At 42.2% G+C, this 16,087-nt stretch overlaps 1 protein-coding gene across 2 annotated transcripts in view; it reads left to right on the top strand.

Annotated features, from left to right (window-relative positions):
• The first annotated feature begins 12,889 nt into the window (after positions 1 to 12,889).
• FABP6 (fatty acid binding protein 6) overlaps positions 12,890 to 16,087 on the top strand; it is a 9,465-nt gene continuing 6,267 nt past the window's right edge. For both annotated transcript variants that reach the window (XM_027841664.1, XM_027841662.1), the window contains exon 1: positions 12,890 to 12,967. In XM_027841664.1, the coding sequence (XP_027697465.1) occupies positions 12,901 to 12,967 (67 nt within the window). In that variant the 5' untranslated portion in view covers positions 12,890 to 12,900. The remainder of the gene's footprint in view (positions 12,968 to 16,087) is intronic.

Here is a 16,087-nt window from a genome sequence, read left to right as displayed (position 1 = left end):
ACTGGGAAATAAGAAATACAGGAAATGGGATACAGAAATCTATCCTGCCCTACAGGAAGGTGGAAGGGGAAGGGGATAAGAGAAGATGGGGAGAGATAGAAGGGAAGGGAGACTAGGGGAAGGGGTATTCAGAATGCATGCCATCTTGGGGTGGGGGGAGGGGTGAGATGGGGTGAAAATTTGGAACTCAAAATCTTGTGGAAGTAAATGTTGAAAACTAAAAATAAATAAATTTATTAATGAAAAAAACATTCCTTGTTGTAAGGGACAGCTCTCTGGGAATGGAGTGAGGAGGGATAGAGAGGGAAATCTATGTGATGCAAAAACAAAAGATTTCAATTAAAAAAGTTAAAAACAAATTATTATCTTCATTTTACTAAAGAGTCTAAGAGATGTGCATGAGTTGCCCCAGGTCTCGTTTGTAGCAAAGCCAGGACTATAACCCAGTGAGTGCTTTGACAACCTTCTACATACCTTCTACCTTCGGAGTTGCTTGGTATACTCACCACTCACCTCCCCCCAAATCCTCTCAATGTTTGCTTAGTACACTAGGTAGAAAATGCCAGACTCAGATGCATCTGAATCAGAGGCTTTTATGAGGTGAGAAGTCAAGGCCCAGATTCACCCCTTCTTTCTCTTCCCTCTCCCTTTCATTTTTTCTTCTCTCCACCCTTTCCTCCCTTCCCTAGATGGGTTGGGTTTAAATATGCCAAGGTATTCCCCTCCTCTTCCTCTCCCCATCCCAGTTGTAACTACTATCTCTAAAGCTTTGTGTCATAGGATAAGGGCTGAGCAGTGACCTCAACTCGGCTTTGGGCCCAAGGCGTTTCAGCCAAGGACAAGATCCTAGTAAAGATTAGATCATTAACTCTCAGCAGGTTTTGCTATCTCAGCATATCAGCTTAAGCGGATGCAGCCAAGAAGCGAAAACTTAACACCATCTCCCCAACCCCAATGTGAGCTGATATATGCACGAGTAAGCTATATAGATATAAATTTGTATGCACATTGGGCCCCCCTTCCCCATTACACTGTACATGTACATACCACACCCATACACATGTAGATGCCAGCACATACGGCCTGTGGGGAATTCAGAGAAGAATAACAAGACTCACTGCCATCATGGAGCTGTAACAAGTATGCTCTGAGCTCCCTGTCCCAGAACCTAGGGATTTTTCCTTCTCAGGATTCTAGGGATAAACCTGAAAGATTAGGGTATTTCTTTTTTTAGTGTCATCAGCTCAGGACCTGTTTGGGTTATATTCTTCCCCTAGTGTTGGCCACAAGTGATTAGAGTCCTAATTTTATTTAACCAATTAACATTAATTAGCTTTTACAAAGGCATATGTACTTCAAAGATATAACAAGAATAAAAATACAAATGTTTTCCCTTAATAACTCAGAAGCACACTCTTCCCTGTAATGTCTTGGTCCCTGGGGAAAGTGGAATCAGATTTAAAGCAGTTTCTACATAGCCTTTGTCCTACCAAGTTCATGTCTGAGTGTGGCCCTGATGCCAGATGAGTCCTCATCTCAGCTACTGTTGGACAGGGTCCCTAAGGGCACTTCCTACTCTTTGGGGCATTGATGCTGGGCCTATGGAAAAATCAACAAAAATAACATATACTTGACTCCTGGATGCCTAGATTCCCAAACTCTTAAATGACTCACTCTCCTGACCTTTTGAAACTTCCAAAGTCATACCTTCCAAATTCATCTCTTTCACCTAAAATGAAAGAGCAAATGCTAAGACAAAGAAGTAGAACTCATTTTTGCAGAGCCACATGTTGTCCTTTGGTGGGAAGAAGACCTGAGTCAATCTCTTCGTTGCCTCTTGCCAGAAGCCATCTATCAGCAAGGAGTTAGCCAAAGAGAAAACATCAAAATAAGAGAAAGAGGCTGAGGCTGGCTAAGACTTTTTGAATGTCCTAGTTCCATCTTCACAACTTCAACTAATCATGAGGTTGGATTCATCACATAATTAGCGGATCAGAAAAAGTTATAGGATGTCTATCCATGCTCCAAAGCTCTGTAAGACACTTCCATTATATTTCAACTCAACTCTTCCAGACGCAGGTTTCCCAGCCTCTTCCACATGGGAAATTTCATCAGCAATTCACCCCACCCTTTCACGAGGCCCCCTCCTTTTTCCCATTGTATGAAGGGACTTAGACTGGTCTGCCTTCATATCCCTCCTATCCCTTTTCCTGACTTTCTGGACCACAAAATCATGACTTTATTTCTGTCTTAGCCTGAACTACCCTCAGCACCTGGGGCCTCCTTGCCTTGGAACATCTTACCACCCCTTTGACCTGATCAATATAGAATATCTTTCCACAAAAGGCCCACACTACCTTCTGTCTTTTGAGTTCCTCTTGGAGTCTCTATTTTGTGAAGGGACCAAGGTAGGCCTGACTTTATTCCCCTCTTGGCATTGGTAGACTACAAAATCATGTCTTTTGCTGAATACCTTTGTCCCATAACTCCCCCCCTTTTTAATGTTGTCCTTCCCCATTAGAATGTAAACCCTTTGAGGTCAGAGAATATCTTTTTTTTTAAGGCAATTGGGGTTAAGTGACTTGCCCAGGGTCACATAGCTAGTAAGTGTCAAGTGTTTGGTCTGAGGCAAGATTTGAACTCAGGTCCTCCTGACTTCAGGGCTGGTGCTCTATCCACTGCACCACCTAGCTGCCCCCAGGGAATATCTTTTTGCTTGTATTTGTATACCTAGAGCTTAGCACAGTGCCTGGCATATAGTAAATGCTTGATTCCTTCCTTCCTTCCTCCCTCCTTCCTTCCTTCTTTCCTTCCTTCCATCTTCCCCACCAGCTCATTTCCCCTTTTGCCCCCAATTCATCATTGTTTTTTCCTCAGTGGCCAAGTAGAACAAATCATAGAATCAGACTTACAGAATTTAAGAGTTGGGGGAAGCCAAGATGGTGGAGTAAAAGCAGTGACTTGCTTGAGCTCTCCCCCAAACCCCTCCAAATACCTGTAAAAAATGGCTCTAAACAAATTCTAAAGCAGCAGAACCCACAAAAAGACAGAGTGAAACAAATTTCTAGCCCAAGACAATCTGGATGGTGGATCAGAAAGGTATATCGCGCTGGGGAGGGAGAGGAACTCAGTTCGGCATGGGTGCACAGGCCGCAGCAACCCTGGAGCAGGCCTCAGAGGACTGAATCACAGGCAGCTGTGGCAGTTTCCAGACTTCTCAACTCACGAATGCCAAAGACAACTGAGAAGGTCAGTGGGAAAAGTCTGTGACTGGTGAGAGAGAGAAGCACAGTGGGGTTCCAGCCCCATTCCCTGTGGCAGCAGCTGCCTCCTGAGCTTCCAGCCCACAGACTGAGGGGGAAATGAGTGGCTGATCAGAGGGGGATTGCAGGGATCTCTTTGCCAGTGCTGAGGCAGTAATCTCTTGCTTTGCTTGTGCTTGGATCTGGGTCACAGTTCTGAGGGGCGGTCCTGGGGCAAGGAGGAATGCTGGTGTGGTGGAACTTGTTGTGGTTGTGGAGAGGAAACACCTCACCCCTTATCATACCACCTTGGAAGAACTGAAAATTTTCAGGTCCCTAGAAGTATCTCTGAAAACAGCAGTACAAACCCCAGAAGCTTGGGACAGTACATTCTCCACATTGGAAGCAGACTATTACTTTAAAAAAGAGCTTAAAACAGAATTTAAGAGTTGGAAAGGACCTCAGTGGCCATCTAGCCCAAATCTTACTTGAAAGGAATCCCCACTACAATACACCTAAGTCACTGGTCAATATACCTAAGACACTGGTCAGCCAGTCTCTGAAGACCTCCAGAGAAGGGGAACCCATCACCTCCTGAGATAGCCCACTTCATACCTAAGCAGCTCTAATTACTAGGAAGGTTTTTTTCTTAACATCAAGTTTAAATTTGCTTCTTGGTAATTTCCATCCATTACTCCTGGTTCTGCTTTCTGGGGTCAATGCATCTTCCACATGACTGCCCTTCAAATACTTGAGACAGCTCTCAGATCCCTCCTGACTTGTCTCTTCTCCAGGCTAAACAGTCCCCTTTTCTTCAACTGATCCTTGTATGATAGGACTCAAAGCCCTTTGTTTTCCTGATTGCTCTCCCTTGGATATGCTCCAGCTCATCAATATCTTTAACCTGTGGTACCCATAACTAAACACAATATTCCAGGTGACATCTGAGAAGGGCTAGGTGTAGTGAGACTCTCCCCTCCCTTTTCTGAGATCTCTGTCCCTGAGCTAGACGTGTCTAAAGGCATTGGGGAGTATTCAGCCTGTTGCCTGCTCTGGGGTGTTTTGGTGATAACCTTAGGGCCTTGCCTGAGACACCTGCCTCTGCCTCTCATTTCTACCACCTGTAGAACTAGATTGTCTCTAAGACTCCTCCCAGCTCTAACATTCTGTGAGTCCATAAATCTAAATGCTTGTCAAGGTTCTATATACTAGTGTCTGACTCTTTGTGACCCTTTTTGGGGGATATTCTTGGCAAAGATACTGGAGTCATTTTCCATTTCCTTCTCAAGCTCATTTTACAGATGAGGAAACTGAGGCAAACAGGGTTAAGTGACTTGCTCAGGATTATAAAACTAGTGATTGAGGCCAAATTTGAACTTGCGTCTTCCTGATTCCAAGTGGTGGCCTCTATCCACTACACCACCTAGCTGCCCTTCCCATGGTTATTCAGCCACAAAAAAAGAGGTCAGCAAGGGAGCTAGTTTTGGAAAGGAGTTGCTTTTTGGGGCCACTGACTTCATTTCCATTCTCTAGTATTTAAAGGCAGGATATCTTTTTAGGGTTTCAAAGTATCACATCACTTCAGGTTGGGAATTGGTGCCCAGGGAAATCAATTCACTCTGACTGTGTCACACAGGCCTGTGAAGACTGACTCAGGAAGTATAGCTCCTAGCAGGGTGATGGAGAGATATGACAGGAGGAGCTGAATGCTCTGACTCAACAGAAACCCCCTGGTTTTTCAATAATTCAGGCACATGTGCTCTGGATAATTACTTTTCTCCTGCTTATAAGCTTAGAGGAATACCACCTCTCAATAACTAGATACTTAATAAGGCTAAACTGTAATGAGGGTTCTGTGGAATTACACATTGCATTAACACCAAATGAGTTCATTAGGAATTCATTAGTAATGACTGCTGTTGTGGTCACATGAATTCATAATGGCTAGTCAGACACAACGGAGAGACCTCTCCAGTTCTAGCTTGGGCCAACATTCTCTATTTCCAGGACTGGTAAAGAGTTTTCTGAGTTAATGCTTCTTGGACATTGCTAGATCTACTTTCTTCTCTCCCTCCTTTTTCTCCTTGATCTAGTCCTGATTGATTCCCTTTCCTAAAAAGGAACAAAGAGGCCTTATCAATCTTTACCAATCCTAGCCTTCCAGGTCAGTCAGTCTACAAGTATTTGCCGAGTTTCTCCTATGTTTCTAGTCCTGTGCTTTTTATCATGGAGGATTCAGAGAAAGGTAAAACATGGTCCCTGTCCTCAAAGAATCTGCTCTCTTGCTGGAGAGATAGGACACAGATACATAAAACATAAAAGGCAGAATATAATTTAGTGATAAATTATATGGTACAGACTATGTGCCATAGGAATCCATTAGAGAAGATACTTCATATAAGCACAAAATGGGAAAGATACAGCTGGATAGCATTTCATTGGGAAAAGATTGGAGGTTTTAGTGTTCTGCAAACTCAGTGAGTAGACAGTATGACAGACCCTAGCATGCTAATAGATGTGTAATCTTATGGAAGTAGATTTTCTCAAATTCATTCATACCTGCCCACCCTTTTGTGAATCTTGTCCATGTCATTCCATAAATCACCACCGTAGACCATTCAAATGCTCTTCACGTTGCATGCATACTTGTGAAGAGTGTGAACTGTCCATCAATTTTTCCTTGCTCTTGTGATAGGACCAGGCCATTGTTTTTCCTGGTCATACCTTTCTCTGATGACATCCTTTACACCACTTCTCCTGCATAATTTCTTATTCTTAATGTCTTGTAGCCTGCTTATACCCTCCATGCACCTCTCCATTTCCCTTTAGGTGAACTTCAATGTTCTCAACAGTAGAACCCCAAAAATACCATGGCAAAATTAAACTACCTGAAGAGATGTATGAGAGGCGGTATTGTAGATAATGAGAATTGTCTTTCAATTTAACCCCTGCTTCTGACAAATACTAGCTGTGTGCCATGGGCACATCACTCAACTTCTCAGTGCCCCCAGAAAATGCTCTAAGACTGTAAGTTACAGACAGGGTATATATCTTCATAGGTGGAGGGAGGTTCTATACTGGGAGTTTTCTTCACTGATGATATCACAGGTCTTGGTCTCACCTCTCCCACCCCACCCCCCAAAAAAAAGGATAAAAGGAAGGAGCATTGCGTCTAGAACTAAGGAAATCTCCTTGTACTCTGACCTGATCAGGCAACACCTGGAATACTATATTCAATCTGAGGTACCACATTTCAGGAAGGGCATTGAAAAATCTACAGAGTATATCAAGATGGTAGAGGTACTCAAGATGGTGAAAAGTCTTGTGAGTCCATGTCCTAGGAGGGTTGGTTGACCAAATTGGGGGTGTTTAGCCTGATGAAGAGAAGACTTGGTGGGAGGTAGTTTAGAGATGGATAAGGGTAGTGGAATATACTGATTGTCTTCAAGTATTTGAAGGGTTGTTGTATGGAAGATGGCTTAGACTATTTATACTTGGTCCCAGAGGGTAGAACCAGCACAAAATGAGTAGAAATAACAGAGAAGAAGATGTTATGACTATGTAAGGTAAAACTTCCTAAGGATTAAAGTGATCCCAAAGCAGAATGGGCGGCCTTCCTGAAGGTCTTCGGGCAGAGGTTAGACAGCCACTTGTTAGGATTCTTGATCTGGAACAGGTTTGGGCTAGATGTTTTCTGAGGACTCTTCTAAGGCTGAGATTCTAGTTGGGATTCTGTGAGTTGGTAAAATTAGGCCTTAAAGGGTGAGTATGATCTTTAAGCATGGCTTGAGAAGTTATAGCAAATCAAAAATGGAAAGAAAATCCAGTTAAGGAGGTGGGGACAGCAAGAACAGAGCAAAGGCTTCCCTTTTTATGGCTTGGAGGCAAAGGTTGGGCACAAATAGGAGGCTGTTAATTTATAGCTCAATTGCTAGGGATTCTTAACCTGAGGTTCATGAACTTGGATTTTTTTTTTTAATTTGATAACTATATTCCATTAAAATTGGTTTCCTTCATAATCCTATGTATTTCATTTTGTGCATTTAAAAAACTAAGGCAGGCATTCTTCACCTTTTTTTTTAATGTCATGGATCCAGTTTGCAGTTTGGTGATTCTTCTGGACCCCTTCAGTCAGTCAACTACTGGTCAACTAGCTTTTAAGTACCTACTAAGTGCCAGGTACTGTACTACTGGGTATACACGTGGCAGGAATAGAAAGGCCAGTGTTGTTGGATTGTAGAGTATGCACAGAGGACTAAAGTGCAAAAAGACTGGAAAGGTTGGACAGTCGGTAAGTTGTAAAGGGCTTTAAAAGCCAAATAGAGCGTTTTACATTTGATTCTAGAGATAATAGGGAGTCACTGGAATTGATGACATGGCTGGACCTGTGCTTTAGGAAGATCACTTTGGCAGCTGAATGGAGAATGAATTGGATCAGAGAGAGATTTGAAGGAGAAAAACAAGTTAGAAGGCTTTTGTAACAGTTCAGGTGTAAGGTGATGAGGGCCTGCACCCGGCTATGTGAATGGAGTGAAGGCGACATATAGGAGAGATGTTTCAAAGGCAGAAAAAATAAGAAGAGACAATAACGTGACAACAGATTATATGTGTGAAGTGAATGTGAGTCAAGGATGAAATAATAATAGCCTGGCTGACTGGGAGGATGGTAGTGTCCTTGTCAATAATAGGGAAATGTGGAAAAGAGGAGGGTTTGGTGGAGGTGGTGGGAAAGATAATAAATTGTATTTTGAACATTTTGAATTTGAGATGCCTATGGGACATCCAGTTCAAGATGTCCAAAGGGCAGTGCTGTAGAATTAGAACTCAGTAAGAGAGGTAGGTCTGGATATATAGACTTGAAAATTATCTGCAGAAATGAGAACTGAACCCAGGGGAGCTGATGAGATCACCAAGCAAAATGCTATAGAGGGAGAAGAGAAGGAGTCCTCAGATAAAGTCTTAGAGAACATCCATGGTTAATAGACATGGCCTAGATGATGATCCAGCAATAGGGACAAGGAAGGGGTGTTCAGAGATATAAAAAGGGAACCAGGAGATAGCAGGAATATAAAAACCTAGAGAAGCAAGATAATCCAGGAGAAGAAGGTGATCGATAGTGTTAAAGGCTGCAGAGAGGTCCAGTAGGATAAGTATTGAGAGAAGACCATTGGATCTGGCAATATAGACATGTCTGGTAATGTTGGAGAGAACAGTTTCAGTGGAATGATGAGGTACAATGTGAGGTTGCAGAAGGTTTAGTAGAGGGTGACAGGAGACAAAGTGGAGGGACCCCAAGGGTATACAGTTTTCTAAGAGGGTTTAGTCAAGAATAAAGGCCAGAATAAAAGGTGCTGGATTTGGGGTCAGAGGACTTGACTCCATAATCCCAGCAATGCTGGTTCCCACCTATGATCATTTTGGTCCTCAGTTTCTTCATCTGTAAAATAAAGGAGATAATTCTATGAAAGGACAAGCTTTGACACTAATCATAGTAACTGACATTTAACTCACTTTATTGTTGTTATCTTTGTTCAGTTGTATCCAACTCTTCATGGATTTGTTTGGGGTTTTCTTGGCAAAGATACCATTTCCTTCTCCAGTTCATTTTACAGATGAGGAAACTGAGGCAAACAGGGTTAAGTGACTTACCTAGGGTTACATAACAAGTAAATGTCTGAAGCCAGATTCGAACTCAGGAAGATGAGTCTTCTTGATTCCAGGCCTGGCACTCTATCTGCTTTGCCACGTAACTGCCCATTAACCCACTTTAGGGCTTGGAAAGAAAGCAATTATTAACTTCTCAGTGTTCTCTATCTACTTTCTAAGATTATAGATTACAGAACAGTACCTGATCTATTGCGGTAGAGGAAGGCCCCTGGCTGGTATTTCCCAAAACCATTTCCTTCCCAATACCGCTACTTATTTATTAAGAACCTATTGGGGCAACTAAGTTGCACAGTGGATAGAGCACCAGCCCTGGAGTCAAGAGGACCTAGATTCTAATCTGGCCTCAGACACTAGCTGTGTGACCCTAGGGCAAGTTATTTAACCCCAATTGCCTCCAAAAAAAGAAAGAAAGAAAGAAAGAAAAAGAAGCTACTATATGTAGCCTATTATGTGACAGGCAGCATGGTTTAATGGATGAAGAACAGGCCTTTGAGTGAGGAAAACTTGATTTCAAGTCCCCACTCTGATGTGTGACCCGGGAAAAGTCAAATAATAATAATAATGATAGATAACATTAGTATATCACTTTAAGGTATGCAAAGCACTTTACAAATATTATTTCATTTGATTTTCCCAACAACCATGGGAAGGAGGTGACATTATAATCCTCATTTGACATATGAGGGAAACTCAGGCAGGCAGGGGTTAAGTGATATGCCTAGGGTCACACAGCTAGGAAATGTCTGAGGCTAGATTTGAATTCAGGTCTTCTTGACTCCAGGTTCTGCTCTCTGTCTACTCTTGACACCTACCCGCATATTCTAGGTAACTCCATAAGACTTTAAATTATAGAGAAGGTGAATTGGCGCTACTTGCACTGGTGGAGGGAGTTCCCTCACTGTGGAGTTCTCTCTATACTAGAGAAATCACAAGTACAGATAATGTCCCTAAAACATGTCAGGCTCTGTGCAGGGTAGCGGGGAATACCAAAAGAAAACCAAGAGTCATTCTGAGCTTCAAGAGGCTTACATTCTGCTGGGGGTGAGTGAGCTGGGGACAGCATGAATCCAGATAAAACTATGTAAAATATGTACTGTACAAAGTAATTTTTGGAGTTGCACTAACAGTTGGGAAGAGCAAGAAAAGCTTCCTGCAGCTGAGCCTACTTGAGCTAAGCCTAGAAGTGAGGAGACCAGTTAGGAGGCTACTACTGTGGTCTCGAGAGAGACTGCTCTGAACACAGAGGTCACTAGGTAAGTAAAAACAATGGAATAATTAAAGATTGTGGAGGTAAAATCAACAGGATTTCCATACTGATTTGGATATGGGGCGCATTGGGATGGAGATGGAGAGGGAGAGTGAAGATGGGAGGGTGACTCTGGAGTTCACCCAGAGAACTAGATGGTAACTACTATCTGGTTCTCAAGAGAAACAAGGAAATTAGAAATAGGGATGAATTTAGGGGGAAAGACGAGTTCCGTTATTGATATGGGCAAAAAAAGAGTTTGCAAAGCACTTCACATATATTGATTCATTTGATCCTTATATTTCTCTGAAATAAGTACTGTGAGTATTATTACAATTTGGAAGAAGAGAAAATGGAGCATCAGAGTGGTTATGATGTGTCTATTGTTACACAGGTAATGTTGGAGATGGGATTTGAACCCTTCTTTTTCCTGATTTCAGGCCCACTGTTCCTTCCACTATACAATTCTCTCTCTCTCTCTCTCTCTCTCTCTCTCTCTCTCTCTCTCTCTCTCCCCTTGATTTTACATTCAACTCCAGAGGAGATGCTACAATTTCCCTCTGTTGTATTTCTGTCCATTTAACAATATTAAATGTCAGGAAATCCTACTTATTGTCTGACTGATATCCCCACCATTATAGTTAAACTTGGTACACCTACACAGGTGTAGAACAGCACAGTCCCTCTTGATGTTTTGTCCATTATAAAGAGTTCCCTATGTTGGTTTTCTCAGCACAAAGTTTTCATGGTTGGGGGCCTGAAGAAAGTGGCAAAGATGTTAGTTCAGAAAATCCCTGGGACCCAACAAATGAGTGAGAGGGAAGCTGTTTTCCAGGGCTTTTGTCAACACATAGGCGAAGTCATTCTTAATCTACTCAACACTGGGGAGACCACGTCTGAAGTTTGGAATTCACTTCTAGACATCACATTTTAAGAGGGATGCTAATGGACTGGAGCGTGACCAGGATGATAAGGAGGCTCAGGCATGGTTGATGGAACAGGGGAGATTTAGTCTCAAAAAGAAAAAGTTTTAGAGAAATGAGAGTTGTGTTCAAATATCTGGAGGATTGTTGTATGGAAGAAGGTTTAAATTTACCCAGTGTTGTGCCAGAGATCAGAAAGAATGAGACAAATATGTGGAAGCTACAGGAAGGCTAATTTTGGCTCAATGTGAAGAAAGATGAAAAAAAAACTATTAGAATTGTCCAACAATGAGGCTCCCTCATGTGATAATGAGATCCACTTCACTGAGAATGTTCAACAGAGACTTGTTAAGCATCTGTTAGGGGATGGGAATTTAGACAAGATGTCTTCCAATAGTTGGAGGAGACCTTAGAGATTCTACAATGGAGCTCTAATTACTTATAGACTCCTCCTGTAGGGGAGAAAAACTACCAAGGATTTTTATCAGTACTAATAATTAGAACAATAACATCTTGCATTTGTGGAATGCTTGATTTTCATTTGATCTTTACAATGACCCAGTTTTGGAGTTGGGCTTATTTATTTTTTGGCTGAGAGGTATGATTTCAATGAGTAGGGAACTCCCCATGAGAAAGCTCCTTCTACCATTGCTGATCTGCTAATCAGCAAATGTTCCACAATTCAATGTTATGAAGAGTCACCTGTCATCTCAGAGAGGATAAGTTTTTGTTTAGGGTCTCAAAGTCAGTATTGTCAGAGATGGGACTTGAATTCAAATCTTTTTTACCCTAACATTGGCTCTCTATTCAATACTACAGGATGCTACCATTTTAGGATTAACCAAATTTTATTTTAATTATTTAAATTTTTATATTTTAAAAATTATATGTAAAAACAATTTTTAACATCCACTTTTTAAAATTTTGAGTTCCAAATTCTTTCCCACCCTACTTCCCCTCTTCTATTCCTTGAAAAGACAAGCAATTTGATATAGATTCTACACAGAGTCATGCAAAACATATTTCCATATTAACCAAAAGAAAAAAGACCCCACCCCCCAAAAAATTAAGAAAAATCAATTTAAAAAAGTATGCTCTGATCTGCATTTAGGCTCCATCAGTTCTTTCTCTGGAGGTGGATAACATTTTTCATCATAAGTCCTTTGGAAATTAGCCACATTTTAGTGTTTTTTTGTTTCTTTTGTTTTTTCACTTTTTAAAGATGATGAAACCAAAGCCCAGAGAGCACCATGGTCCCATGACCCTATAACTTGCCCCAGCTCAAGGTTGCTAGAGCCAGGACTAGAACCCTCCACTAGTGTAGATAGTTGCTTGGTTGGTTGGTATTGTTGCTTGGTTTTATTTTTGTTCAGTTGTTTTTCAGTTGTGTCCAACACACTCAATAGAACGTAGACTCCTTGAGACAGGGACTCTTTCATTTTTTGTCTTTGTATCTCCAGTATCTAGCAAAGTACCTGGAACATAGTAGACATTTCACAAATGGTTGATGATTGACACTGATCCCAATCTAATTCATTAAAACAAATGAAGGTATTGGATCATCCAAGGCCAAGGAAGAGCAGTGGGAATTCAGCCAAATTGTAGGTTCAACAACCCCAGGGTTGAGGACAACTTCCTTTCTTCTTTTGATTGGCCCCTCATAAAATCCTGAGGGTAGGGTGGGGAACAGTGGGGTGATTTGGGGGCTGGGCGGAGGCTTCGCGGAGAGTTTATAAACCTCTAGTGAGAAGCCTCTTCATCGAGTCTCCTGCTAAGGTGTGAGGTTGCTGTCTTCCTCCTGTCCACCTGACTTCCCTTCAGCATGAGCTTCACCGGCAAATACGAAGTTGAGAGTGAAAAGAACTATGAAGAGTTCCTGAAAAATTTGGGTGAGTAAGCTTGTCTTGTGTTTTTTCTGATAAAGTCATCCTGGGGATGGGGAATAACAATTCCCTTACCCCTAGTTTGTAGGGGCACTTGGTATTTTTCAAACCACTTTTGCACACTTGTTTTTTGTAGCTAACCTGGGATCTAGGCAAGGCAGCAACTAGCCATTTAATTGATAGATAGATGGAGGCAGCAGAAAGAGAACTTGGGGAAATTAATAGAGAGCTAACCTTAGATTCAGGAAGACTTAGATTTCAGGTCTATGTCTTGCTGTATATTGTCTATGTGTCCCTGGGCACTTAATCTGTCAGTATCCTCAGGTACATTTTTAAGACTGAAAATCATAGATACGGGCCAGAGTGGGAAATGGGATGAATTAGTAGTGTAATTGGGATTAAAACTCTGGTCTCCTGAATTAACTCTGGTACTCCTTCCCGTAGACTACACCTTGGATTCTGTTCTGTCCCAGTTACGGAAGGGGAACTTAGACAGATGCTCCCAAACTTTCCTTGTTTACAGGTTCTTAGTGTCAGTAATTTTTTTTCACAATGCCCCTAGGCCAAAAGAAATATCTGCCATTTCCCTTCTTAAGTACTTAAGTCCAAACAACTTAATAAGTATTTATATCTTAACTACTTAGTAGAGGCTTAAAAAATACCTATAAAATGAAAGAAAAAAGAATATTCTAAATCCATTCTTAAATTACCACAATTAATTACTCATGGGATGTGTGTGCCCTTTGGGTACTGCACAGCTTCTCAAGCCTTGGAATCATGTGGGGCACTGACACCCTCATTTTTTCTTCCACATTGATTTTCATGTAGTACTTACTTTTTAATGGTAGTAACCATCAGAATCCATAGAGGCAGTTGATTGCTAAATGGATAGATCGCTGGGCCTGGAGTCAGGAAAACCTGAGCTCAAAATTTCCGCTCAGAAACTTACTAGCTGTGTGACTCTGAGCAAGTCACTTAACCCTGTTTGCCTCAGTTTCCTCATTTGTCAAATGAGCTGGAGAAGGAAATGGCAAACCACTCCAGTATCTTTGCCAAGAAAATCCCAAATGGGGTCACAGAAAGTCGGACACAACTGAAAAATGACTGAACAACAACAAAACCAAAATCCGTCTTCACAGAAGTAGGTGATCGTGAATGGAAATAGGGTTTGCTGAGCTTTAGCATTTAGCAGTGGACATTTATCTGCTATGTTTCCCTTGAGAATTTAAATATCCCCAGTCCAGTGATTGGGGGACACCAATCCCACCTTCCAAGTATTTATTAAGCACAACAGGTAAAATGCTATGGAGAAGTGCAGACAGTTTCCTGGAGGTAGCCTGGGGAGGTCTTTGAGGCCCTGCTGGAATGCTGATCTTGCTTCTGGAAGGAAGGCTGGATAAGGCAGGAATGCTGATGGAACCTCTGCCCTCTGTCCTGTGTCCTTGCTGCTTTTCATGCCACAGGGTTAGGGGTTTTTGACGGATGGAACAGCAGCCAATGTGAGAAGGACCTGGGGTAGGAGTCACGGGACCTGGGCTCCACCCTTGAGTTAGTTAGCTGTGGGTCTCTAGGTAATTCCCTTGACCCGTCTGGGCCAAAGTTTCTGTTCTACCTCACAGGGTGAGGAAGCAGATATGAAAATCCTATGAAAAGCTAAAAGCTCTCCCCAAATCTGAGGTGGTATTATTATGGTTCTTTGCAGTGAGTCAGTGCTCGGTAAATGGAGAGACTGCTAGAGGGACATTGGAACGTTTGCCCTCTACTCTGGGGAGTAAGTGATGCTGTGGGGATTTTTACCCCAGGGAGTTAGTTAATGGCAAGGGCTTTGGCCTCCAGACCTGTTAAAGACCTTAGCTTAAAAAGGCACTGCATCCGGGGCCATCTCCAGTCATTCTGATTGATATCTAGCTACTGGACCCAGATGGCTCCAGAGGAGAAAGTGAGGCTGGTGACTTTGCCCAGCCCTCCTTCACTTAAATCCAATTCACTTGCATGTCGTGGCATCACCTTCCTGATCTCATAGTCCTCTTCAAGAATGAAGGACAAACAGCTTAACACTATCTCTTCCAAGTCAACACATCAACCACATTTATTAAGTAAGCTCTGGGCTAAGCACTGGGCATTCAGAGAAAGACAAAAACAGGAGCTCACACTTAGATGGGGGAGACCACACATACAAGCAATAAGTATGACAGATTAATTTGGAGGTGATCATAGCAGGCACTTAGTATTTGTTGAATTAGATCAAACCATCCACAGGAATCACAGGAGATCGGATAGTGTGGGTCACCGGACACCTGCTGGGTGACGGTGGGCCAACAAACCTCTTCACTTCTCTGACCATTAGCTTCCCATCTATAACATGGAGGGGCTGATCTGGATCAGGGGTGTCAAACTCAAGTAGAAATGGGGGCCACCTATTGACTTAGAAAAACACGAATTAATGTTATCTACATTGTATTGCATTTTTATTTATTTTGTGAAACATTTCCCAGTTACATTTTAATCTGGTTCTGGCACACTCAGGAGTTTTGCAGGCCCCAAGTTTGAAGGCTAGATGACCTCTATGCTCTCTTCAGGCTTTACAAGTCTGGTTCCGTGACTGTGTCTTTCCTTTGGTTGTGGGGGGGAGGGGGAAGGAAGCCTGTTTTGCAGAGAGTTTTTATTTCACCTTAGGAGAGCAATCAATCAACAAGCATTTATTAGGTGTTTACTATGTCCTGGGTATTGTGCTAAATGTTGGGAATTTTTCAGTCCTGTCTGACTCATCATGACCCTATTTGAGGTTTTCTTGGCAAAGATGCTGGAGTGGTTTGCTATATCCTTCCCCAGCTCATTTTACGGATGGGGAAACTCAGTAAACAGGGTTAAGAGACTTGCCCAGAGTCACACAGCTAGGAAGTGTCTGAAGGCAGATTTGAACTCAGGAACATGAGCCTTCCTGACTCCAGGCCCAGTGCTCTATCCACTATGCCACCTAGCTGTCCAATGTTGGGAATACAAAGACAAAATGGAAAATGTTCCTGCCTTTGAGGAACTTGCTTTTTCTTTGGCCAGACAGCAGGTACACATAAACACATATAAAACATATATACAAAAAAAATGTGGGGTTTTGTGTGTGTGTGT

The sequence above is a fragment of the Vombatus ursinus genome, unplaced genomic scaffold (assembly GCF_900497805.2).
Source record: "Vombatus ursinus unplaced genomic scaffold, bare-nosed wombat genome assembly UNPS02014863.1, whole genome shotgun sequence".
Lineage (NCBI taxonomy): Eukaryota > Metazoa > Chordata > Mammalia > Diprotodontia > Vombatidae > Vombatus > Vombatus ursinus.
This window is presented reverse-complemented; position numbering and strand designations above follow the sequence as displayed.